At 44.6% G+C, this 27,844-nt stretch overlaps 1 protein-coding gene across 3 annotated transcripts in view; it reads right to left on the reverse strand.

Annotated features, from left to right (window-relative positions):
- The window catches only part of SYNE3 (spectrin repeat containing nuclear envelope family member 3), a 101,183-nt gene that overhangs the window by 62,021 nt on the left and 11,318 nt on the right, over positions 1-27,844 (reverse strand). For all 3 annotated transcript variants that reach the window (XM_088673071.1, XM_035106607.3, XM_088673073.1), the window contains exons 2-5: positions 13,616-13,690; positions 5,903-6,060; positions 2,794-2,966; positions 1,252-1,561 (exon numbers count right to left, since the gene is read on the reverse strand). In XM_088673071.1, coding sequence (XP_088529197.1) covers positions 1,252-1,561; positions 2,794-2,966; positions 5,903-6,046 — 627 coding nt within the window. In that variant the 5' untranslated portion in view covers positions 6,047-6,060; positions 13,616-13,690. The remainder of the gene's footprint in view (positions 1-1,251; positions 1,562-2,793; positions 2,967-5,902; positions 6,061-13,615; positions 13,691-27,844) is intronic.

Genomic DNA, 27,844 nt, shown 5'->3' on the forward strand with positions numbered 1-27,844 from the left:
AGGGGTATGCGTTCCCCTGCTCCCCCACCCCCGAAAAAGCACCTGTTAAACCACTCTGGGAACTGTAGCTCTGTGAGGGGAATGGGAGTCTTCTAACAACCCTCAGCACCCTACAGTTCCCAGGATTCTTTGGAAGAAGGCATGCCTGTTTAAAGTGATATGATACTGCTTTAAATGTATAGTGCAGATGGGGTATCAATCTCCCATTTGTTCCACTCCTGGGATGAGTCCCGGGCCAGCCAACCGGAGCTAGATGCAGAAGGCATGCACTTAGAATTTAAAAAATCATGGACCGGGGGATTTGATCTGAGCACCAGAACTGAACAGAACTCACAACCCTTTTGCACAAAAATCCACCCCTGGTTCCTTAATTTCGATAGAATAATTTAGGATGCAGGAGGAGTCATTTCCTTGCTGCTATTGTTAAGCAATTGGTAGTCAGAAATCCCTACTGATCTCCTGTAAATCATCCAGGCTTTCCGCCCATTTCCAGTTACCGCCCTCATTGGTCATTCTGTTGGCCTCAGTCAGGAATGTACCAACTAACTGCTATGAGACCGGGTTCAAGTTACACAGAGAAAACACCAATGATGCCTCCCACTAACCTACACTGCAGTAAAGTAGTGAAATATCACTTTTCAGCTAAGACAGGATGTCCCCTGAGTGGTTATTTACATTATTTCAAGAGCAAATTGCCAATAAACCTTTTAGGCCGTTTCTGGCTCAACTAAATGGAAAAGAAACTGGCAGGAAACTCATAAAGTTGTGTTTCAGTAGTTATAGTTCTTTTTTGTTTTTAAAAAAAAATTAAGGAGAATGCAGCCAGGAAGAGTGAGAATACTTTTTTGGCACAAAATGGGAACATTAGTTTGCTCCCAGTGGTGAGCAAGTGAAACTCTGGCTAAACCAATTCTGTGTAAGAACTGAAATGCTCAGTTTAAGTGCCAGAGGTATTGGGAGTTCAATTGGGAACCAGAAGTGTCACTATAACTTCATTGAGCATGCAACCCCTTGGAGGAACCAACATTAGACTTCCTGTTGTGCCTACTGAACTGGAGATGATTATTATTTCAGAAAGTTTTTAATGTGGGATGTTTTGCTGTGTTTTTATTGCCTTTTTATGTAGGAAGCCGCCGAGAGTGGCTGCGGCAACCCAGTCAGACGGAGAGGTTATAAGTAATAAATTATTATTGTTACTATCACTTGTGCTTTAATATTCTTGCCTTTTCCCACCCTTAGTTCCCTCCTTACCTGTGCTTCGTCCTTGACGTCTGCGTATTCCTCTTTCATCTTCTTCTGGATGTCCTCATCAACACTTGGGTCCCCAATCCTGTTGTAGAGGGAAGAGGCTTCTTCCAGCAGCCGTTCCAACAGGGCTGACTGGTTTAGAACATCGTTCAGCAGGACCTGGGCATGGCTGAGCTGCCACTCTTTCTCCTTCAGGCCAAGCTGAAGCTCTATGTCAGGCTCCAAAGTCACCTTCATGTTGTGAATCCATACGTAAAATTCGTCTTGGGCTTTCAGGTATTCGCTCCAGTGCAGCCACACCCACTCGATACGGCTACAAAAGGATACATAAAGTTGGGTTATGGGGGCGAAGGACCTCTTACGGAGCAGTTGGCCGTGTTCCCTTCCCATACTGCTGTTGTCACTATGGTTGGTCTCCGCCTCCATTGTTCAGCCCGGACACTGAGGTCTCACTGGTTCCCTCACTGCGAGAAGTGAGGTTACAGGGAACCAGGCAGAGGGCCTTCTCGGTAGTGGCGCCCGCCCTGTGGAACGCCCTCCCATCAGATGTCAAGGAAATAAACAACTATCTCACTTTTAGAAGACATCTGTTTAGGGAAGTTTTTAATGTTTGATGTTTTAATTGTGTTTTTAATATTCTGTTGGGAGCCGCCCAGAGTGGCTGGGAAAACCCAGCCAGATGGACGAGGTATAAATGATAAATTATTATTATTATTAGTCCTTCAGCCCCAGTGGGGAACCTCCAGCTTGTGAGGTCTTCAGCACCAGGCTCTGTTTTGTGGATCTCAGGGTTCTTTTAACACAAAAGGCAGGTCTCACTAGCCTGGTCCACCTCTGCTAGTGCATCATGGAAGATGGAACAAGCTTGTTTTCTCCTGCTCTGGAGGGTAGGGACTTGAACCAATGGCTTCAAGTTACAAGAAAGGAGATTCCAACTCAACATCAGGAAAAACTTTCTGACAGGAAGAGCTGTTCGACAGTGGAACAGTCTCCCTCGGGAGGTTGTGGGCTCTCCTTCCTTGGAGGTTTTTAAGCAGAGGTTGGATGGTCATCTGCTTTAGCTGACATGCCTGTGTTGCAGGGGGTTGGACTAGATGACCCAAGGGATCCCTTCCAGCTCTATGATTCTTACCACAGATAAAATGGTCTGTATGTTTGCTGTGAAGGTGCTATAAGGGAGAACTATATATTGTTGTGTTGTAATAAATAGATTTGCTGGACATGGGGGACAACACAGTGTTCAAGGTAGGGTCTTCCCCTGGCTTAGAGGGGCTATATATTCCCCACAGCCAATCTTGGAGAATAAGCAGAGTGTGGCGTGCACTGGAAAAAATGACAGAGGTGGTGGATCAAGCCCATCATTTCCAGTTCAGTGGGCGGGCTTCCCACACAGAAGGTTCTGTGTTCAATCCCTGGCATTTTCAGGTAGGTCTGAGAATCACCCTATGAATGAAACCTTAGGGAACCACTGTCAGGCAATGAATGAGCTATATGGACCAACAGCCTGACTTGGCAAATGGCACATTCCTATGGCTGGAATCTTACCTGTGACAATGCGTAATGTATATGGCTGTCTCTTCCCACATGGCTTTAATGTCCTTTAGTTTGGATAATATCTTGTGTTTCTTTTCCTCGTTGGTGCACTGAAGGAGAGCGTCAGCCTTCATGAGAACCAAGTCCATCTTCAGCCGGCCCTCAGGTTCCAACGCACAGATTTTCTGTTAGGAAGAATCATACATTAAAATTAAACCACAAATAGGTTTTTTTAAAAGGGGACTTAGGAGCATTGCAAACCCCATTCTACCTTTCATGGGGAGACTTGGGACCAGAGGGCCCTTAGAGAAAGCAGAAGCCAGGAGATCCAGGCTAGGTCTGGATCCAGGCTAGGTCGCAAAACTATCAGCTTCGGGAAGCATCGCTCAGCATATGGTTACCAAACGTCCCCGTTTCCCAGATTTACAAATCTGTCCCGGGACAAAAATCCATCCCCGGAATGTCCCCGGATTTCGTTTAATTTCCCCGGATTTATATTTTAAGTGTTGCAGATTTATTAGTAGGGAATGAATGTTGCGTGATTGTTTCAATGGCACAAGACACATCATATGGGGACTTCCGGCGAGGCAAAATGGCAGGTGCCACGGCAGCGAGCAGCTCCTGAAGCCAGCCAGATCCAACTGCGCTACCAGGCTGGCTCCGGGCTGCTGAGACTGCCGCTGCTGCCACCTCTGCCAAGGGGGAACTGGGGACGCCTGGCGCATCAACTGGGGGAACCGCTGACCCCCCATGACCCAAACTGAGCCGGGACCAAGAGCGCCCGGCCACCCAGCTGACCGCCCAGCAGCGCTCTGGGGTTCGGAAAACCCCGGAGCTGACGTAGGGAGAAGAGGGAGAGGAGAAGGAGAAGGGAGAGAGAGAAAGAGGAAGGAGAAAAAAGAGGGGAGCCCCGACCTTGCTGTGCTGCTGCCGCTGAAGAGGAGAGGTAGGAGAGTACTGGGTGGGCAGGGACACATGGCCGAGCCCATGCCCAACCCGAGCCTACTCCAAGGCGGCTAGCGCTCTAAGAGAGCAGGCCGAGGTCTAGAGGAAGGCCATGTGACAGAGGAGACCACAGAAGAGAATATATTACTTCTTTAGTGCCCCCGGATTCTTTGAAAAAAAATCTGGTAACCTTATCTGGTAACCCTAAAGAACTGCTGAGATACTTGCCCCTCAGGCCTGTGTGCCCTCAGGGAAGGCAGAAGAGGTGACTTCGTGGTGCTAGTGCCATCAGCCCCTGAAGGACGCCTGAGGCTATTTTGTACTATTTGTTTTGAAAATTGTAAACCACCATGTGTGCGCCTTGGCAGGAAGTTGGTATATATAAATGCAATCAACCTACCAAATGAAAATAATATTAAAAAATAAATCAATATCCAAGCAGGCCTGAAGCTGCAACACAACCCTGTGGCAGGCTTCCAGGGAGCTGGCTGTTAATTGTCTTGATCCAATTATTGCTATGCATGAATCAGGCTTCCACAGGCTGATCCACAAATACAAGGGCACAAGGAAGCCAAATGATGTGGGGGACCCCCCCCCCCAAAAAAATTAATGCCTGTAGGGTAGTGAAACTTGTGAGGTGAAGGCTGGGTACGCACTGTACATTTAAAGCACATTTAACATGCATGACTCCCCCCCCCCAAAGCATCATGTTAAGGGCGCCAGGAATTGTAGCGCTGTGAGGGATAAACTACAATTCCCAGGATTCTTTGTGGGGAGTTGATGTGCTTTAAATGTATGGTGTGCATGCAACCTAAGGCCCCATCTGCACTATGCTTTTAAAGTCGAAGAAGAAGAAGAAGAAGAAGAAGAAGAAGAAGAAGAAGAAGAAGAAGAAGAAGAAGAAGAGGAGGAGGAGTTTGGATTTGATATCCAGCTTTATCACTACCCTAAGGAGTCTCAAAGCAACTAACATTCTCCTTTTCCCTTCCTCCCCCACAACAAACACTCTGTGAGGTGGGTGGGGCTGAGAGATTTCAAAGAAGTGTGACTAGTGCAAGGTCATCCAGCAGCTGCATGTGGAGGAGCGGAGACAGATTACGAGTCTACCGCTCTTAACCACTACACCACAGTGGTTCTTTCCACCATGGTTTCCACCAAAGAATTCTGGGAAGTGTAGAAGGGTGCCGAGAGTTGTTAGATCCCCATTCCCTTCACAGAGCTACAAGTCCCAGAGCTACTTAACAATGAATCCCACTTCATTGGGAATTGTAGCTCAGGAGAGAATCAGAGCATATGAGGATAGAATGTGATAATTGCCGCACTTATCTGATAGCCACATGGCCATGATGTCTAAATTAAACCTTAGGTTGCATCTCCCCGTAAACCAGGGTGTGTTTCTATAGAACTAATAAAAATTCCCAGGAGCCAATCCCAGAATATAAACTGCACTAGGTAACAAAAGGAAGATCTATAAATAAATCTGAAGCCAGGTTTCAGAACTCATTAGTGCTCGCAGTAATGGGAAGGTGCATAAGTGTTCTGGAGAAAATCTGTTGCAATGATGACATTCTCGTTTTTCATGCTTAAAAAAAAAAAACCACACACACCCAAAAAATACTAATCTCTGCTTTCGTTGGCTGAAGATTTCATTAACAGATTAATGGAACATAAATCATATAAATCAAGTATGACTATAAACTGCCCAGCTCAGAAACAGCAACTTTGGAGCCAAGTTATTTAAAAAGCCAACAGCCGACGAGATTGAGACATTAGCCAGACTAATTTCTGTATGTAACGATGACTGCAGATATGAATTAACCATTAGCTAATTTAATCATTTAATAGGAGAAAAAGACAGGGCACAGAGGATTGGATTGTGATTAAATCAGAAGGATGTGCCATAGCTTTTGCTTTCAGATGCCTACAGCCAGGGCTTTTTTATTAGCTGGAATTTACCAGAAATCAGTTCTGGCACCTCTCAGGGGGGTGCCATTGATATTATAAGAGAGCAAGGGTGAGTTCTGGCACCTCTTTTTCTAGAAAAATAGCACTGGGGAGCACATCTAGAGCAGGAAGATCTCAATGTCAGGGCAGGTTCAGATGGTAATCACAGCAGTAACACTATTACATCTGGAAAAATGTCTGAAGGAAAGCAGTTCTGTGTGTGTGTCTGTACCTCTGTGTCTCTTAGCCTGGCCTCCAGGGCAGACCTAGGTCCCTTGGTGTTATCATTGATCCGCAGTCTCTCCTGAATGGTCTTCATCCAATCTACTGCCTTCTCCACGCTGCTGTCAAATTCATCCTGTGGCTGCTGTGTCATTGCATTAGATGAAACTACAGGAGAGAGAGGAATTCGAACAAGCTTACTTTCCTGAGGCATTACTCTAGTGCAGAACCACTTTGGACTAAGGATACTCAATGGATTTCAGTCCCCCCCCCCTTTTTTTTAAAGCCAAGCAACCTGCTACGCGCTTCCTGGACTGATATGCAAATCAGAACGCAGTTCAGTTCTCTGCATTCTGTGATGTGGCCATCTCCTTTAAAAAGGCATATTTGGGGAAACAAATTGCATGCAAAATGTGCATTGGGGGGGATATGTTAAAAAATAATGCACTTGTGTGATATATATCGCAGTCGGATATAGAAACAGGATGGGACAAATTTACCAGTGAGAAGGGGACATGAAATAGGCTGATTGTTCCATCTCTGCTTGGGACACTGTGGTATGTGGATGGTGGGAAATAAAAACCAATAAGCACTACATACTTCCAGTTCCTTGCTCTTTGCTGATTCCAAAACAGGATTTCTGCATCTTCTCCTAAAATTTGCAAATGTGCCAATTATCTGCACCATTTGTGTACCTCCATACCAGGGGGAAATGCTTTCTGCTCATGCCTACCGTAATATGGCATGCCGTTTTGAACCAGGGCCATGTCTGAACCAAGTTCACATGCAAATTGACATTGCACCTCTGAATCCGTTGCAAACTGCAGGCAGGTGAGAGTGCCCCTTTTGCTCATGTCCAGCTTGCAGGCTATCCATGGGCTTCTAGCCAGCCACTGTGAGATCAGGATGCTGGACTTTTAGGGCTATTGGCCTGATCCAGCAGGGCTTGCCTCATGCTCTTATGCCTTCTCTCTGCTCAGCTGGCATGCCCCAAAGTTTCAGTTGCAAGGCTTCGTTACAACTAATGTCCTCTGGGCACGTAAATCTTTCTAACCTGTCACACAAGGTGAAACTTGCCTTCAAGTGGGCAGGGTTCATCTAGGGACAGGGTATATTTCCTCATAGCGAAGAACAAAGGAAAATAGTTTTGAGTGGTGAATATCTAACCTGCCTCCAAGAAGCCTCCACACTGATGGGAATCTGCAATTGCCCAAGCTTCGCTGTGTCAGCTGAAGAATTGTACTGGGCCAGGGAGGTGATCAATGCCTCTTTACGAGAGGGGGTGGATCCTGCCTGTTTGAAGGAGGCAGTGGTAAAACCACTCCTTAAGAAACCTTCCCTGGATTCAGAAAGCCTAACTAACTACTGGCCACAGGTAGGTAGCCGTGTTGGTCTGACGTAGTCGAAACAAAATAAAAAAATCCCTTCCAGTAGCACCTTAGAGACCAACTAAGTTTGCCATTGGTATGAGCTTTTGTGTGCATGCACACTTCTTCAGATACATGAAAAGCTCATACCAATGACAAACTTAGTTGGTCTCTAAGGTGCTACTGGAAGGAATTTATTATTATTATTATTATTATTATTATTATTATTATTATTTTGTTTTAACTACTGGCCAGTTACTAATATCCCTTTTCCTGAGCAAGGTTCTGGAGTGAGTGGTCGCAGACCAGATCCAGGCGCTTTTGGAAGAAACTGATTTTCTGGATCCATTTCAATCGGGGTTTAGGCCTGGTTTTGGCACAGAAACTGCTTTGGTTGCCCCTCCCCCCATCCAATTTGGCTCTCTATTTGCCAGTGAGACTGAGCACAACTACATTATGTCTAAGAAGAGCCCTACAGAGCTGAGCTAAAATGAAGTTCAAAACCGGAAGGAAAGAGAAAACAAAAAATGGCTAGGGCCACCACTATTTCTATCCAAATCTCTTCCCCCACCCTGAATTTTCAAATAACTTTGTGTCCCTCCTTCTATGGAGGCCAATATATCTCTCTGGCACTAATTCTTAGCATTAGCTTCTTTCCAGAGATATTGACTGTCTGTTAAGGACTATTAATCAGTAATCTCTGTAATGATGGTTACAGTTGTTGGTCTGCTGTAGTCGAAACAAAATAAAAAAATTCCTTCCAGTAGCACCTTAGAGACCAACTAAATTTGCATGCACACGAAAGCTCATACCAATGACAAACTTAGTGGGTGGCGCTGTGGGTTAAACCACAGAGCCTAGGGCTTGCCGATCAGAAGGTCGGCGGTTCGAATCCCTGAGACGGGGTGAGCTCCCGTTGCTCGGTCCCAGCTCCTACCAACCTAGCAGTTCGAAAGCACAGCAAAGTGCAAGTAGATAAATAAACAGCGGGAAGGTAAACGGCGTTTCTGTGTGCTGCTCTGGTTCTCCAGAAGTGGCTTTGTCATGCTGGCCACATGACCTGGAAGCTGTACGCCGGCTCCCTCGGCCAATAACGCGAGATGGACGCCGCAACCCCAGAGTCGGTCATGACTGGACCTAATGGTCAGGGGTCCCTTTACCTTTAAGGTGGTACTGGAAGGAATTTCCCTAATGATGGAAAGCCAGCAGCTTCCGCAATACCTTTGACTGCTAGAGCAAGGGATTCTTAAGCATTTTAATCTTGCACACAGACAAGCGGGGGTGGCTAATAGCTAATCACCTAATTGGCGGTGACAGTGAGCCCCCCACCCCCACCTCATGAACTTGGCACTGTTTGCAAACCCAGCTTGCAGAAGAATGACTGGGAGCTCACTTTCAGCTCCCAAACGTCCCTTTGGAGCCCCGTTCCTCATTGCTCCTCACCTGACACCACACATGATGTTGGGTACGGGGCAGGTGACTTTGGGGGAAATAGCCTTGCAGGCAAAGTTTGGCTTCTGTTGGGCCTAGTTAAGGCCACTTGGCTGGATGTTCTGTGTCTGCTATAGGATGGTTTGGGAAGGTAACAAGAAATGTATCAGAAAAGGCTTTGGAAAAAGTGAACATTGTCCTGATCAACAGAGAAGCGAAATTCCATCAAATTTAGAACTACCACCATCACTTCATTTTGTGATGTCTTTAAACGATTGCAGAATCTCTTTGTTAATTCAGCAGTTTTTTCTGACAGTAAAGACATCTGGGGAGGAAGGCTCAAGCCTGAGGCCTGATCCCAGTCTCTGCCACAGGTACCACCTCAGACCTTCAATCTAAGCCCCACTATTCAAGCATGTTTGTTTGTTTGTTTGTTGGCTTGCTTTTCTTTATCTACTTATACCTTGTCTTTTTACACCACAATCCTAGGATCCCAAGAATTGTAGAGTTGGAAGGGACCATGGGGGTCATCTAGTCCAACCCCCTGTAATGCAGGAATCTCTTGCCCTGTGTGGGGCTTGAACCCATGGCCCAGAGATTCTGAGTATCATGCTCTACCAACTGAGCTATTCACAGTCCTTACGGGACTCAAGGTGGTATACAGATAAGAATAAGGACCACTATAAACATAGAAAAAGCAACTATTAAAAAAAAGACACTGATAGAATCAAAGCTACATACATAAATATATTAACACAATACCAATAATTACAATGAAAACAACACAACACCAGCCCTTTCATTAAAAGTGGTCAGTTCCCCAAAGCCAGCAGGTTTTTGCCTGCTGGTGGAAAGACAGCAAGAAGTGAGCCAGTCTAGCTTTCCTAAGGAGGGAGTTCAAAATCTAGGAGCCATAACCAAAAAGACTCTGGACAGTTGTAAGTACAGCTGTCCATAGGATCTGTATAAGGCCATAAAGACTTCATGATATATTCTGTGGGACCAGGTCTAGATTCACATTTGAGGGTCCGCTGGGCAAAGGTTCCTCTGTCCCTTTGCCTGTCAGTGGGCCCTGTCAGGCTTATCTGGCGGTGGGGGCAGAGTGCCCAGCAGCACCGCAGAGCTGGGGCTAGAAATTCCCAGAATGCATCAGCAGCAGGCCTTGGCAGATGTGAAAGCATCCCAGATGCAACTGTCAGCAGGGCACACAGGAGCTTAATGGAATTATTTGTGCTTGTTTCACTTCCCAGTTACTCTATATACAACTGTAAAAAAAAAAAGAGGAGAATAACTATTTATCTGTTTGGCTTTCTACTTCATGTTTGCGTTTTTTTCTTCTTCCCCCTGTCTCAAAGTGTCCTATTTTTAGCTCTGTGAATATACTGCTCAGACAGACACACAGTTTTAAGCATGTTCCACCCCCAGTTGCCTTTTCCTTTCTGAGAAAAACAGAGATCTTATCAGAGACGTTTCCCCCTTCCCCCATCACAAAGCACCATGGGCTACCCCAATGCTTTCATCATCTCAAGCACTAGATGCTACAAAAATTATTGGAGAAGCACAAGCCCAGCTCAGAGGCTTACATTTCCAGTTAATGGTGACTTAATTTAAATGACTAATCTTAGCAAAGTGAACTCCAGGAAGTAGCTACGAGCAACGACTGCACAGCTACCGAAACAGCTACCCAAACAAACAGAAGCCTTATTTGCAATCCAGCCTATGATCCTGATTTGTGATCCTAGCTTGCAGGCAAGCTCTAACCATGGTTTACTGTTCAGACAAACTAGAAAACTATGGTTTGTCACAAATAAGGTTAGGAAATCAAGAATTATGGCATGCAGCCAGGGGAGGGTAGAGGTTGTACGAGGGTGTGTGGTTCTTTGACGCTTGTTCACATAAGGGCAAAAGATCTCAAGAGGCCAGGATATCAGGAGATCCATTCTGCACAAATAGGGAATATATAGGTCCTTAAAATGCTACCATTCTATGATTCAATAGTGCTGTCTCTGTTGCCTTTTCAGTGCTTATGGAATACCTTTGAAACTAATATCTTTCATATTTTCTTTCATATCTTTCATATTTTTCATATTTAATATCTTTCATATTTTGTTATTTATCAATGTCTGTTTTGTTCAATTCTATTTTCTTTGTTTGTACATATAATGTGTAGATCATGTTGAATCCTAAATGATTATAATTTTATATATGATTTATTATTATCAAATTTTTTCTTTTTTTTCTTTTTTCCCTTTTACTTTTCTTTCCTTTGTGTTTTTTTCCCCTCTTTCTGTTCATGTTATTGTTGATGTTTTGATTTGTAATGTTGTTCACATTTAAATAAAAAATTGAATTTAAAAAAAAAGAAAAGAAACTAATATCTTTCCCTGTCTGCATCTGAACTGGAATTGTTTTAAAGGTTTTTTTAAAATCATTTTATTGCTTATTGTTTGCTGACTCATTTGGATGAAAGAGCAGGATATAAATTCAAATAACAACCACAGAAAGGTATTTAAAATTGTTTATGCAGAAGTAGGGAGGAAACCCAGTCCAAATATGCATTATACAGTCATACCTTGGATCCCGAACGCCTTGGTACTCGGACATTTTGGTTCCTGAACGCTGCAAACCCGGAAGTGATTGTTCCGGTTTGCGAACTATTTTTGGAAGCCGAACGTCTGATGGGGCTTCTGCGGCTTCTGATTGGCTGCATGAGCTTCCTGCAGCCAATGAGAAGCCGCACTTTGGTTTCTGAACATTTTGGAAGTCGAATGGAGTTCCGGAATGGATTCCATTCGACTTCCAAAGGTATGACTGTACTCAGAAATCTTTGTTATCCAAGGCACTGCAAAATCCAGAGCAGTGTTTTCTTCTGTTTTAAGTATACCATTTAATTATATTGACACTGGAACAAGTGATTCTTGAGAAGGTGCGCTGACACCTTCATTGTCAATATTTGTCATGCAATCCTGAGAACCTTGCAGAACGTCACTGCTGGTGTTCTGTGTATTTAGGGGAGTTATTTTTGTGTCTGTATTGTCTTATTACCTAAGCGTAGAGGTGGATTTGTTTTGGGCTGCTCATTAACGCAGGAGAAAGTAGACATGAAGGGGCAGTTGGGTGTTTTAATCATTTCAAATGGAATCCTGTATTCAGAAGCTTAAACGAGCTTGGAACAAGCTAACCACTTTGTATTTAAAAGGGGAATGTTAAAACTCTGCTAAGCTATAGAACTTGCTAGCGCAAGTCAGGAAGGACTTCTCCTGCCTCCCTGAACATTCCCACAAGTTGTATGTACTGTACATATTTGCATTTCCAAAGGCCAGTGAAACTGATGCAAACAGAATACCTACATTTCGATCTATCAACATGGCTTTACCAAATAAAGATGGGATGGCCCAACCAAAGCCTGTCACATGTCAGTTTTGCTGGTGCTCAGTCATGTTAATCCTGCTTTCTGCTGACTTTCAGAAAGAATGCATGAAACTGTGCACATTGTACACATTTCAGCCCTTTCCCCCCGAAATACACATTTTGTATGCTTTTTAAAACGTCACATATTTACAGTTGCACTTCTGTGATCTGAAATTGCATTTCAAAATCTGGAGAAGTGCTCAGTCTGAGAAAGAATGGCAATGCTTCAGAATGTGTTTCCTAATCCACTCTTTGTTACCAAAGCTGTTCGGATGAAAAGCAAAACAAAAACGGGCTTCTGAAAATACCTGGCACTCCTTTTTTAAATACACATTTAAGCCAAACATCTATACTGTACAAGGCTCCTAAATAGCTCCGGCATGTCTCAGATTACCCCACATTCCTCACCTGACTGCCATCCAAAACCCAATTCTTATCCAAATACAAAAAACATGGAGATAAGAAATGCTGCAGGAAATTGACATTGGTCCCCGTTTGAGATAATGGGTCGCTGCCAACCAAATTTTACCCACTGAAATCAATGGGCATGGCTAACCTGGGCCTAATGACTTTAAATAGGTCTACACTGAGTAAACCTTAGCTGGAGAAATCCTGGCATTTTCCAGCATTACAACGTTTTCAGAGCGTTTTCCATTTGGAAATGATCAGCGTTCTGAGTTTCCTTTGGAGAAAGCTACTCAAAATATGCTGGAATGCGACAAATGTTATACACAGGCGACAGCCTGGAACTTGCCGATGTCCATAGGATTGTCTGGATCAAATGATCCGAGATAATTATCACACTTGTTAGTACTAATCTAGATAATAAGAACTTTGAGGCTGCTTGGATGACATAGGAATGCTGCTCCTTCCTTTAGGCACCCTTTCATTTCGGAGTGAACTTGCTGATTCCTGTCCAATTGTGCTTGATATATGGAAGAGGCTCCTTTAAGGTGGGGGAACCTAGCCCAACACTCTAACCACTACACTGCACTGCCTCCACTACTGCACACTTCCTTGAAATGCTTGCTTGGAGGAAACGGCGGGGGTAAAAATGCCAAGCAGCGCCTTATAGAGGAGCTGAGTCGAAAACGGATGTCCGATGCAAAATGCCCAGAAACTCTATGCATATGCATGCTATTTATTTACATTCATCTTGAGATTTCTATTCTGTTCTTTAAGCACATATTCTGTTCCTTAAGTGCAGAGCAGCTTGCAACAATTTAAAATGGCAATGTCGTGAAATGCAACAAAAACACAACCATCAAACAGTTAAAAAAATACAGAGAAGGCACAGACCGCAGCTAAACATTACATTAAAAAACAACAACAGCAGATACTTAGCAGAAGAAAGCCTTCTGAATAACCATGCCTTTTGTAATCTGAAAAAGACAGCCACAGGTTATCTGTATTGTGCAGACCCTCCCTTTACAGACATCCAGCTCGTAAAAAAAAGGGGGGGGGCATTTTGCTAGTTCTTTCAGAACTGCCAGAAAATATTACATGGAACTTACCTTCAACTTTCAGGCTATAATCCTTAGCAGGTGTCTGGTGAAACAGCCCAAATCTATGAAGCCAGCTTCACTTCCCTGAAATAAGAGTTATATTATCAATATATCAAAGGACAGAAGAGCTCTTGCACTGATGTTTACCTGGTATCACCGGATTGAATTGGCTCCTCTCCTACTGCAGACAGCAATCAAGATTCAGAGCACTTCAAAACTAGGGGCATGCATCTGCTAACACTGGGCAAAAACTGCATTTCAAAGGACGGTTGACTTGGTGACCTGTCTGCCTGATCAGTCAGTCTGTCACCCTGAAGTTACCTGCTACCTGCTGAGAGGTCACTTCAAGGCCCCCATGCTCCCTTTTTAGGGTTCTTTATCTTTAAATCAGACTTTGACTGGACAGCTCCTCAAATAAAGGATGTCTTCAAATAGAGGACTGTCTTATGGCAGCTGTTAAAACAGAGCCTCGTCCTCTCAAATGCAGGACACCCAACCACCCTAAATACAGATTAAGTTTCGTTTTAATATTGCTTAGAAAACCCGCGGGGAACTGCAACACCAGACAATCTCATAGATTACTTTCATCTCGGGGATTTCCCCAATGCATTAAGTGATTGAAAAGAATGGCTGTTGCTGTTATTGCTTTTACAATGCACGCCGGTTACTCTTTCCTATATGATAGCCACAAATCCTGTTTTAACATTTCAGCAGCACTGGTTAGCTTTGATAAGACCAGCAAAGCGATGTCGTAAAAGTTAAGGTTACTAGTACACAAATTCCCCTTTCCCCTAAAAATGGAGGGGAAAAAAAATTGGACAATGGCAGTTAAGTTACAAGGGGTGGAATTAAAACACTGCAGTTTGCCAGGTGGAAATATCCCCCCTCTGCTCCCATGCACACTGTTCTGGGGGGTCTTCCTACCTACCCAACTCCAGCCAATTTCAGGCTTCTGCTGGCGCAGCTCCTTAGTTGAATCCCGCCCACAACATTTTTAATTGAGTGATCCTTGTTGCATCGTAACAATTACTCAAAGCTACGCCTAATGCTGGGATTCGACAGCATTAATATAACAGGGCACAGCAATTCAAGGGCGCAACATGGGAGTCACTAGGATTGGTATGCACAACTTTTTTACTTGTAAACTGCTTACAGGGTTTTGCTACAATCGAGCAGCATATAAATTAAGGTAAAGCAAATAAAAGCAAATAGGTGTAAGCTCTGTTTATCCTTTTCCATGCTATAATAAATAAATAATAAACCTTTATTGTCACTACACCACCTGAAATTAAACGAGCCCCCCCCCCCCCACATACACTCAGTTTTGGAAAGACTGTTCAAGAAGGATACTGACAAGCTGGAATGTGTCCAGAGGAGGGCAACCAAAATGGTCAAAGGCCTGGAAACGATCGATGCCTTATGAGGAAAGGCTTAGGGAGCTGGGTATGTTTAGCCTGGAGAAGAGAAGGTTAAGGGGTGATATGATAGCCATGTTCAAATATATAAAAGGATGTCATATAAAGGAGAGAGAAAGGTTGTTTTCTGCTGCTCCAGAGAAGCGGACACGGAGCAATGGATCCAAACTACAAGAAAGAAGATTCCACCTAAACATTAGGAAGAACTTCCTGACAAAATAAAAAAATTCCTTCAATTTTTTTATTTTTTTTTATTTTTTTATTTTTTTGCTTCGACTCAGACCAACACGGCTACCTACCTGTAACTTCCTGACAGTAAGAGCTGTTTGACAGTGGAACTTGCTGCCAAGGAGTGTGGTGGAGTCTCCTTCGTTAAGCAGAGGCTTGACAGTTTCTGTCAGGAATGCTTTGATGGTGTTTCCTGCTTGGCAGGGGGTTGGACTGGATGGCCCTTGTGGTCTCTTCCAACTCTATGATTCTATGATTGTTCACACTGTGTGCTTGTCAGAAGTCAATTGCACCACTATTCCCTCCCCCCCCCATTCAGCAGCCCAACAGGCCATGGATAAAAACTGTTCTTTAACCTGTTGGTGCGTCTGACTATACTTCTGTACCTCCTGCCCAAAGGTAGGAGATTAAAGAGGTGCTGGCCGGGGTGTGAGTTGTCCCTGAGAATTTTCCTCCCTCTCCTGAGGCAGCGGTCTCCTGCGATGTCATCTAGAAAACTCAGGGGACAGCCCATGATATCATGTGCTGTATTCACCACCCTCTGTAGGGACTTCCTGTCCGTGGCTGTCAAACCAGAGTACCACACTGTAATACAGTATGAAAGGACACTTTCTATTGTTGACCGGTAGAAAGAGATCATCAATTTTTGTTTGACATTGTTCTTATGCAAGACCCTGAGGAAACGGAATCTCTGTTGGGCCTTCCTACTGTTGTGGCTGAATTCACCAGCCTACGTGCAAAAAGTTAAAAACTACTCCTCTTTTGAGTGTACTTTTTGCAAACCTTAATAACAGATCACCTGGCAAACCAGCAGGGGGCTTTGTGGCAAAGCTTACCGTAATTGTTTTTGAAGTTAGAAATTAATTGGCTTGAGAGCAGTACATGTGAAAAGGATCTAGGAGTTTTGGTTGACCACAAACTTGACATGAGTCAGCAGTGTGATGCAGCAGCTAAAAAAGCCAATGCAATTCTGGGCTGCATCAATAGGAGTATAGCATCTAGATCAAGGGAAGTAATAGTACCACTGTATTCTGCTCTGGTCAGACCTCACCTGGAGTATTGTGTCCAGTTCTGGGCACCACAGTTCAAGAAGGATACTGATAAGCTGGAACGTGTCCAGAAGAGGGCAACCAAAATGGTCAAAGGCCTGGAAACGATGCCTTATGAGGAACGGCTTAGGGAGCTGGGTATGTTTAGCCTGGAGAAGAGAAGGTTAAGGGGTGATATGATAACCATGTTCAAATATATAAAAGGATGTCATATAAAGGAGGGAGAAAGGTTGTTTTCTGCTGCTCCAGAGAAGCGGACACGGAGCAACGGATTCAAACTACAAGAAAGAAGATTCCACCTAAACATTAGGAAGAACTTCCTGACAGTAAGAGCTGTTCGGCAGTGGAATTTGCTGCCAAGGAGTGTGGTGGAGTCTCCTTCTTTGGAGGTCTTTAAGCAGAAGCTTGACAGCCATCTGTCAGGAATGCTTTGATGGTGTTCCTGCTTGGCAGGGGGTTGGACTGGATGGCCCTTGTGGTCTCTTCCAACTCTATGATTCTATGAATTGCAACTCCTGCAGGATGCCCCGTTCCAAAAGAAGTTGACAAGCACAATCATATCCTTAATGGCATGGTAGCAGCATTAATTGCAGGATGAAGGCACAACTATGCTAATGCTGTTCTTGTTTGCACCGCGAGAAAAGTTATTAGAAAAGACTATCTGATCAAAATCGCTCCGGGCACCAACATTTTGGAAGGATCTCAAAGCCATGTGCTCCAGGATAATTAAAACTGCTCCTAGTTGATCCAGCCATTCAGCTCCTTTTCATAACAGCATCGGCCCTGAGTGCTTCATATTGCAAAACAACGCTGACAAAAAGCAAATACCAGTTATGCAAAGGCTTGCCTGAATCTGAGAAGACCGACCAACAACTCCATCTCCACGCTGCTCTCCCTTCAGAAAGCAAATCAACTGTTACAAACCCCAGATAAGTTTTTGAACCGCAGAACACAGTTTTGGAATTGAGTAAAATAGGCTGTTTTCTTGCATGACTCATTTTTGCCTGGACTTCTGCAGTTTTCCATAAATTAGTCACCCACCCTCCCGCTGAGCATATATGCCAGTCATCGTGGGTCAGAGGCACAGACAACATCTGCTTTCAATCCCTGAAAGTATTTCCTTCTCAGCCAATTGGTACATTCATTTCTGCAAGGACGCTGGAGTATCATAGGAACATAGGAATCTGCCTTCCGCCAAGTCAGACCTTGGTCCACCTAACTCAAGTCTAGTCTACAGAAGCCTTTCTCAACCTTTGGGTCCCCAGAAGTTGTTGGACTACAACTCCCATCATCCCTGTGCTGCTAGCTAAGGATGATGGGAGTTGTAGTCCAACAACATCTGGGGACCCAAGGTTTAAAAAGGCTGGGTTGTAGAGACTGGCAGTATCCTCATCTCCATTTCAAGGTTTGTTTCGCTCATGCTGGAGGGGAGGAGCAAAGCAGGAGTGATCCAGCAGTACAACAAACCAGGAACACCGATTCATTGTGATGTGCAAATTAAGAGCCTTGATATAGTATAGTTATGACATGCTTTTATAAATCTCCCTTGACTGGGGAGATATGGAAATGTAAGTTCAAATCCCCACTCAAACAACGAAGCCAATTAAGTGGGCTTGGGCTTATTCAATTTAACCTGCTCGACGGGATTGTGCAGCTAAAATGCTGCTCTAGATAAAGGTAAAGGGGCCCCTGACCATCAGGTCCAGTCGTGACCGACTCTGGGGTTGCGGCGCTCATCTCGCTCTATAGGCCGAGGGAGCCAGCGTTTGTCCACAGACAGCTTCCGGGTCATGTGGCCAGCATGACAAAGCTGCTTCTGGCGAACCAGAGCAGCGCACGGAAACACCGTTTACCTTCCCGCCGGAGCGGTCCCTATTTATCTACTTGCACTTTGATGTGCTTTCGAACTGCTAGGTGGGCAGGAGCTGGGACCGAGCAACGGGAGCTCACCCCATTGCAGGGATTCGAACCGCCGACCTTCTGATCAGCAAGCCCTAGACTCTGTGGTTTGACCCACAGTGCCACCTGGGTCCCAGAAAGAAGCTCTGAGCTTCTTCATATTGAAGAACAGGACACAACTGTAGCAAGTTATAAATTCAATAGGATTTGGAGAACTCACCACCAGACATGATGTGGAGAATTCACAATTAGGATTTGGAGAACCCATCTCTGTTTCAAATACAAAACGAGAAGTTGTCCTCTGAAGTTAGAGCGAAACTTAACTTTCTTTGTGCATTTTTTTTGCAAGTAGTAGATAGAGGCGGGAGAGGATGGGAGAAATGAAGAAGAAACAGAAAGGAAGTTGTGAGTAAGGGGGGGGGGGTAAAGCCCAACTAAGATCAGTTTATAGAACAGGAATTAAAAGAAGATCCGTTATGCAGGGAAGGGTTGAGACTTAGAAGCCATGCTGCAGATGCAGAAGACCCCAGTTTTAATCACTGGTCTCTTCTCTGCAAAGGAGCAGAGCTTGAGAAGACCCTTCATGAGAGCTACCGGTAGAGACCTACTGTCAAGTTAAGGAATCCCAGGGTTGGGGAAACTGTGCCCTTCCACGTGTTGCCAGACAACGTCTTATCATCCCTGACCACTAGCCATGTTGGCTGGAGCTGATGGAAGCTGGAGTCCATCTACATTTGGAGTGCCAGAGGTTCTGTGTCCCTGCAGTAGACAATGCTGAGCTAGGTCTGACTCTGTATAAGGCAACTTCATATTGCTAGTCAACCATAACACCCATGACTCTTTTCCCAGGGATTGAGGCAATGAGAGCTTTCCTTTTCTTCATGTATTTTTGTTAAGCAGTATATATAATATTTTATTTTTATTTTATTTTACTTTATTTTATTTTTTATAATTTATTATTTATACCCTGCCCATCTGGCTGGGTTTCCCCAGCCACTCTGGGCAGCTTCCAACAGAAATATTAAAACACACTAATTTCTTAAAGATTAAAAGCTTCCCTAAACAGGGCTGCCTTCAGATGTCCTCTAAAAGTCTGGTAGTTGTTTTTCTTTTTGACATCTGGTGGGAGGGCGTTCCACAGGGCGGGTGCTACTACCGAGAAGGCCCTCTGCCTGGTTCCCTGTTACTTGGCTTCTTGCAGTGAGGGAACTGCCAGAAGGCCCTCAGCGCTGGACCTCAGTGTCCGGGCAGAGCGATGGAGGCGGAAACGCTCCTTCAGGTATACTGGACCGAGGCCGTTTAGGGCTTTAAAGGTCAGCACCAACACTTGTGCTGGGAAACGTACTGGGAGTCAATGCAGGTACTGTATTTCAAGACCGGTGTTATGTGGTCTCGGCGGCTGCTCCCAGTCACCAGTCTAGCTGCCGCATTCTGGATTAATTTCCGGGAGAACTTCATAGAGCGCATTGCAGATGCAGAGGCAGACTTAGGAGAATGCGACTGTCCCACCCTCACTAAGCTTCAAACAAAAAGGGCGCCACAACATTTCCCTGGTCCTATCTCTCCCCTATCCCACATGGCAGCTATTTATTTAACAAAAATCAGGTATGCACCTGATGGCGAACGTCACATCTAGTTTGACCTGGAACCTAATATTTTACTTCCTCCTCTTTTAATACTGTCAGCTAGTTCCCATTCATCAGGTGTCTGTCAGATTTTATAAGTTTCAAACATTACTCTTCTGGGCAAGTTAACCGGTTTATTTGATGGTGACCTGGGCTCCACAGAGTTTTTCCTCAGGGATTATCTCTATTTAAATCTTATTCGCCTTTTCAACAGAGGCACCCCTGCTGTGTGCCGGCCTTCAGTTGCATAAAGGGATTGCTCTGGAGCCAGACAGTGGCCTGCTCTTCCCCTGTCATCTCTACAGTCATGTGGGAGATGAACAGGAGAAATAGGAATCATTTATTTGCTTGCTTACCATATTTCACAGCATTTATATACCGCTTGATTGTAATAAAACCTCAAAGCGGTTTACAAAAAAATTAAAATAAATAAAGAATAAAATTATCATTGAGGACCAGTTAAAAGCAATGATTTAAAACAGTAAAAAATATAATAATTAAGATCAATGATGAGCTGAAAACCAGATTAAAACATGTGCCGGCATTCTATTTGTCTGGACAGGCTGCTTGCCTAAACAAAGGTGTTTTTGGCAAGCACTGAAAAGAATTCAGCGAAGGTGCCTGCCCTATGTCAATAGGCAGGGAGTTCCAAAGTACATGTGCTGTCACACTGCAAGTTATATTTCTTACAAATATAAGAAGCAAATATTGTGTGGCCAGTTTTGCAGATCGAAGTGATTGAGGAGACATATATGGGGGAAGGAGATTTTCCAAGACTCTGTTTCCTTTAATATATAAAATGGACTTCTCCCAGTTTCTGCCTATTATATTTTTTCCTGTTTCAAAAGTTTCATATGGAGTTTTGTCAAAGCTTAGCCTTTTCATTCGCACAAGGAACCCAGCGGACTGCCTAATACCAGATCACATGAATTGTCTGTGGTGCTGAATGGTAGCAGCTGCCAGGCAAAGTTCTCCCATCAACAGCTTCTCGGAGCTTCCTGCAGCCAATCGGAAGCCGTGCCTTGGTTTCCAAATGTGTTGGAAGTCAAACGGACTTCCGGATTGAATTTTGTTTGACTTCTGAGGTGCCACTGTATGGAAATTAATAAATGCTACTCATTATAATGCTTGTGCCCCTTTTGTTACAGATTTCTGCATGGCTTGGAACCAGTACTGCTATTTTATTATATTTGTGTTATTGGCTGCCTTGTGCATCTTTTGGTGGAAAGACAGGATACAAATACAACAAAGCAACAACAAGCAAGCAAATAAACAAATGTTCTCAATGAGAAAGTAGCTCAGAGAGCCATGGGTGTCAACTTGAATAAAATATTGGGGGGGGGCAGGTAAGCCCTGCTTCACATAACTGATCACATGACATGGTACACACACACACACACACACACACACACACACACACATCATTTGAATGACAATGCCTATAAACTTTGAGGGCCTCCTGGCACCCTAAAATATTTTAGGGGGGGGCTGAAGACCCTTCTACCCCTAGGAGTTGGCTCCTATGAAGATATGTAAGTGTGCTGGGCTAGTTAAAAAAGCTCTCTTCTTAGCCTAAAAAGCCTTACAGGCACAGAGGAGAGTTGCAGGCTGCCACCCTGAAAACAGACACTAGACGGCAAAGGGCGGCACCAGTTAAGTAGTACTGCAGATTAATTAGTGGACCAAAATAATCCTTTCAGTAACTCCATCACTTTCTGTGTGTTTAATGGAGAAGGTTTCCTTGTCCATCATTCAGCAAATCCAAGAAAAGACCTGATAGGTTTATGGTCAACTGTAGCTAAGCCCACATCTAGCTGCAGAATTACTCCTGGTATGTACAAGGCCATACCAGGGTGCTACCATAACCCTTCCTACTGCTGCATCTCTCTTTTTCTTTTTTTTGCCTTGGAGGCTCACAGTTCAAGGACAGGTGATGCAGCATTTGCATTGCTCAGAATGAACTACCATTGTTGTTGTTTAGTCGTTTAGTCGTGTCCGACTCTTCGTGACCCCATGGACCATAGCATGCCAGGCACTCCTGTCTTGCACTGCCTCCCGTAGTTTGGTCAAACTCATGTTCGTAGCTTCGAGAACACTGTCCAACCATCTTGTCCTCTGTCGTCCCCTTCTCCTGGTGCCCTCAATCTTTCCCAATATCAGGGTCTTTTCCAAGGATTCTTCTCTTCTCATGAGGTGGCCAAAGTATTGGAGCCTCAGCTTCACGATCTGTCCTTCCAGGGAGCACTCAGGGCTGATTTCCTTAAGAATGGATAGGTTTGATCTTCTTGCAGTCCATGGGACTCTCAAGAGTCTCCTCCAGCACCATAATTCAAAAGCATCAATTCTTCGGCGATCAGCCCTCTTTATGGTCCAGCTCTCACTTCCATACATCACTACTGGGAAAACCATAGCTTTAACTATACGGACCTTTGTCGGCAAGGTGATGTCTCTGCTTTTTAAGATGCTGTCTAGGTTTGTCATTGCTTTTCTCCCAAGAAGCAGGCGTCTTTTAATTTCGTGACTGCTGTCACCATCTGCAGTGATCAAGGAGCCCAAGAAAGTAAAATCTCTCACTGCCTCCATTTCTTCTCCTTCTATTTGCCAGGAGGTGATGGGACCAGTGGCCATGATCTTGGTTTTTTTGATGTTGAGCTTCAGACCATATTTTGCGCTCTCCTCTTTCACCCTCATTAAAAGGTTCTTTAATTCCTCCTCACTTTCTGCCATCAAGGTTGTGTCATCTGCATATCTGAGGTTGTTGATATTTCTTCCGGCAATCTTAATTCCTGCTTGGGATTCATCTAGTCCAGCCTTTCGCATGATGAATTCTGCATATAAGTTTGGTTAAACAAAGTTCACTGAATTAGTTCAAAAATCCCTGAAAGTAGTTCTCACCATTGCTGGGTCAACTGAAGGTGAATTAAGGCCATGTTCACACCATACATTTAAAGCGTTGTGATATCACTTTGAACAGACATGGCTCTCCCCCCCAAGAATTCTGGGAGCTGTAGTTTGCTAAGGGTGATGAAGGTTGGTGAGAGACCCCTGTTCCTCTCCCAGACCTACAGTTCTCAGAGTGGTTTAACAATTGATCCCTTTTCACTGGGAACTTTGAGATTTGTTATCTTTAATGCCTTGCTATGGGAGAGGATTTGCTGCATTGTTTTAAATTATTTCCTTTTACCATGCAGACTTAAACCTCTAAGTGTGATCACAAAAGGGCGCTCACTGGTAGACTGCTGGGTAATAAATAGTTAAGAATGCTTTTATGCATTGCTAGCATTCAACCTGCTGAGAATGCCAGCGTCCAGCTCTGGCACATGAAAAGAAGTGTGTCTGAACATGCACAGAGCACCTTTTCCCTTGCCCATGAAAAGGGGTCAATGCTGGCCTGAGTGACGCTGGCCCTTTTCATGTTAGAATTTGGGCACTGCCTAAATCCTCAAGGATTAAGAAAGCAACTTAAGAATATTGCCAGTGCAGAATAATTTCAGGGTGGCGATAACCTTGCAGCTGCCTGACTGTAAGAATTCTCCCTAAGCAGGCTTTTTGAATCATATGTTTATCCCTGCTCATCTCCCTGCTTAAACTGGGATTTGGCACTCCATGAGAAAACAGGCTTCCCTCGAAAGAGGTACCAGTCACGGGATGTTGCCTGGGGACAGAAGACATTTACGATTCATGTGCCTTTGGAGTGAATTTGCTAGCTCCAGGTAGCCACCTGTCAGCAACTCCAGTGCCTGATGGGAAAGATCTGTATATACCATAACAAAGGCAGATTTAAAGAGGGATTTATTTAAAAGAGGATCTAGTGGCTTTGAAGAATGCAATGAAGAGATTTACTACCCTTCCAAATGTACAGTGGAAGAAAGCACAGCAACCCTGGACAATCGGTGTGTGTGTGTGTGTGTGTAGCACTGGCAGCTGTTCCAATATTTTTAAGCAACACCATCTCCAAATGGCTGCTCCTTACTCTTCCCCCCCCTTCCACAGAGGATATATTTTATTCACTTATACACAAATATCTATCTCGCTTTTCTCCTCTGAAAGGAAATGCTCAAGGCAGCAAATGAAGTAGAAAAGCAAACAGGAAATAACATTAGCAACATGGAGCTCCAACCCAGAAATGCCCATGGCATGCGCCACACACGATCAGGTCTTGTAGCTGACTTTTGTAAATGCAGTGGGTCAGTACAGATATCATAATCCCTGTGTAATAAAATGTGGGTAAAATCTACAGCTTATCCTTACATCTGAAATGGGAAACTGTGACTTAATGGCCTGGTTCAGGATGTAATTTAGTTCCATGCAACAGAAGGTGGGAAAGCTTTGGTCTCTCACACGCCCCCTTTTCCTCTCCTTTGGTGCAGTTGCAAGGAGATCAGAAGCATCCGCGCCCATGTTTAAACTAACCACGGTTTCTCACTATGTCTGAAAAGGATAAACCGTGGATAGTTAAAACCATAGTTTACTGAAATACACCAAGATCAAATCATGGTTTATGATCCTGATTCGTTCCAATAAAACCTTTAAAGGTTTTAACTACAGTTTCTGATTCAGATGTTAATGGCAAACTGGGGTTAACATAAGAAAATAAGAAGAGCCTGCTGGATCAGGCCAACGGCCCATCTAGTCCAGCATCCTGTCTTACAAGGGCCAACCAAATGCTTCTGGGAAACCCACAAGGAGAACCTGAGCTTCTGCAGTTCCCAGCAACTGATATCCAGAAGCATCACCTTCTTCTTTGACTGTGAAGGCAGCGCACAGCCCTCATAGCTAGCAGCTGCTGATAAGTCTTATTCTCCAGCCCACTGAACAAAAATGCACCAAGCTGTTGGCAGCTACCTTCTTCCTCTGCCAGCACACGGTGGGCTAGCAATTTTCTGTGCAGGCTAATGGCTTTTGTGGAAATTATTTCCAAAGCTGTGAAGGCACAGTCCACACACAACTCCCACGCCAAGCCCTTTGTGCTGAATAAACATAGCAGCGGGCCAAGCTGTCTCCTCCCAAGCTTCACAGGGGTTTTGCCAGCTTGTGTCAAGCAGAACATAACACAGCCTGTCATCTGCCACCCTCTGCTGCATTATGCCAGGGATGAGAGTGAAAAATGTGTGTCTTCCCAGGGGCCCAAGAGAAACCTGTAGGGTCACATGTGCAATGTAAGCAATGCGACTCCCATTAACCTGCCACTAATTCAACCTGGAGAGAATGGTGTGTTGTGCTTCTTTTCTTTTAAGGGCTGTGCTCCTCAGGTTCTCCGCTGAAGTTGCCAGGAAGATAGTTAAGCTGTCAGTTAAAGAGTTGGAAGGAGGCCAGCTCCTCTTAAACCACCAGACACTGATCAGATAGTAATGATTCTCAGTCACCGCTGACCTGACCTGGAGAGACACCAGCCACCCAGGTCTCAAATCTTTTTATTAAAGCTCCTTCGGATCGGTTAGCAGAGTCACCTTTGACTGGTTAGGTACAGGTGCCTACTTGGGAAAAAAAAGTTTAGCGGAACTGTCCCCTTGCCATTTATTCGTTCCAGTAATTACTGGCATTGCAGACTTTAAGTGCTTTAGGTAATAGATTAATCAACTAAGTGCTAGTTGATTAATTAGGTAAAGGGTAAAGGGACCCCTGACCATTAGGTCCATTCGTGACCGACTCTGGGGTTGCGTGCTCATCTCGCATTATTGGCTGAGGGAGCCGGCGTATAGCTTCCAGGTCATGTGGCCAGCATGACAAAGCCGCTTCTGGCAAACCAGAGCAGCACATGGAAACGCCGTTTACCTTCCCGCTGTAGCGGTTCCTATTTATCTACTTGCATTTTGACGTGCTTTCAAACTGCTAGGTTGGCAGGAGCTGGGACCAAGCAACGGGAGCTCACCCCATCACAGGGATTCGAACCACTGACCTTCTGATCAGCAAGCCCTAGGCTCAGTGGTTTAACCCACAGCGCCACCTGGGTCCCACAGTTGATTAATTAGCAGGGATAATTTTAATGGGTCCGGGGAAACATAACCACTGGGTCTGAGAGTTAAGGACAGAGTTATCTGGCTGTATTTCAGCATCTGGTTCTTGTTTGAGGTGACTTATACTGCTGTTTATTCATTTCATTTTGAAACACCTCTGCATCCCAGTGGTTGCCAATCCCTTTGGGGCTTGGGGGCAGATTTGCAAACCGGAGAAATGGTGGTGGGCAGCACGATGCACCGTAACCGTGCACAAACCATGTGGATACACGGTACAACCACCAACATACTTCACCAGCTCCCTGATCCTTTCAGCCTGAAATTATTTGATTCAAAGACCTTCTCTGCATGTAAGGCAGGTGATCTATCCACTGACATATGCTGCTTAATTGGGGATATTAGGTGCCTCCCCTGATCTCACATCATTGGTGATATGCATTAGATCCTCTATGGTCATGCTGCTTAACTTACGTTGTTGTTGTTGTTTAGTCGTTTAGTCGTGTCCGACTCTTCGTGACCCCATCGACCAGAGCACGCCAGGCACTCCTATCTTCCACTGCCTCCCGCAGTTTGGTCAAACTCATGTTCGTAGCTTCGAGAACACTGTCCAACCATCTCGTCCTTTGTTGTCCCCTTCTCCTTGTGCCCTCCATCTTTCCCAGCATCAGGGTCTTTTCCAGGGAGTCTTCTCTTCTCATGAGGTGGCCAAAGTATTGGAGCCTCAGCTTCAGGATCTGTCCTTCCAGTGAGCTGATTTCCTAAAAATGGATAGGTTTGATCTTCTTGCAGTCCATGGGACTCTCAAGAGTCTCCTCCAGCACCATAATTCAAAAGCATTGATTCTTCGGCGATCAGCCTTGTTTATGGTCCAGCTCTCACTTCCATAATTTCGTGACTGCTGTCACCATCTGCAGTGATCATGGAACCCAAGAAAGTAAAATCTCTCACTGCCTCCATGCTTAACTTATACCAGCCTTGTATTTAAGCAGGAGCTTGGCAGCCATAGGCAAGAAGTCACCGCACAGAAGTGAGCAAGCAGGCTGGCAGAAAAGACTTCCTCCTGCTATGGGAATGCAGTGGGCAGCTGAATTAGACACAAAGCTCTCTGCCCTTCTTCTGTCATCTTCTGGCAACCTAGGATTTTTTCCCCAGGGTAGTAACTTTTTTAGAAAAACAAACAAGGCTGGTTTTCAGATGAAAAAGCTCAAATAGCCCTTGCCAGCCAAATGGTTGTATTGTTGTGCTGTGAGTTTTCTAGGGAAAATGTTGAATTGGGAGCATTTCCATGGGGGTTGGGGTGGGAACTTTATGCAAACCAGGCCAATTTGCATATGGCAATTTTCATTGTTTTTCTTCGCATTGGACTTGTGATCTGAACGGGCATTCTTTTCCCATGTGAGTTCTGCAGTCACATAATGTTACGGAATAACACAAGCAATCGCCCTGGCGTTTTCCAGAGATGATTTGAAAACTTTCACGCTGGGTGAAACAAGATAGCGACTTCACCAGCAAAATCTGTTTTTGGGGTAAGCTTTTTGGCATTTCCCCTTTTCTTGCCTGGGCTACCCCTCTGAACACATGCAGTCTACAGTTGCAAACCTCAACATGGGAATGACTGGAGAGTCAGTGCTGTGGGGCAATTCCTTGCAAGCTGACCCATTAGAAACAAAGTGCTCTAGCCTACTGCTTCATCTGACATGCTCCAGTCTTTCCTTGCAAGAAGATCAGAAGCGGTGTGTGTAAGGACACAGACCAGCAACTCACTTGCATCCACATGCAAGGAATGGTCACCAGCTGTGTTTGAATCTACTTAAAGATAAGTTTTACATTTAACAACAACAACAACAACTTTTAACAACTTTTATTATTTATACCCCGCCCATCTGGCTGGGTTTCCCCAGCCACTCTGGCCAGCTCCCAACAGAGCATTAAAAACACGATAAAAGATCAAACATTAAAACTTCCCTAAACAGGGCTGCTTTCAGATGTCTTCTAAAAGTCAGATAGTTGTTTATTTCCTTGACATCTGATGGGACGGCATTCCACAGGGCAGGCGCCACTACCG

Source organism: Zootoca vivipara, chromosome 1 (genome assembly GCF_965207765.1).
Source record: "Zootoca vivipara chromosome 1, rZooViv2.hap1.1, whole genome shotgun sequence".
Lineage (NCBI taxonomy): Eukaryota > Metazoa > Chordata > Lepidosauria > Squamata > Lacertidae > Zootoca > Zootoca vivipara.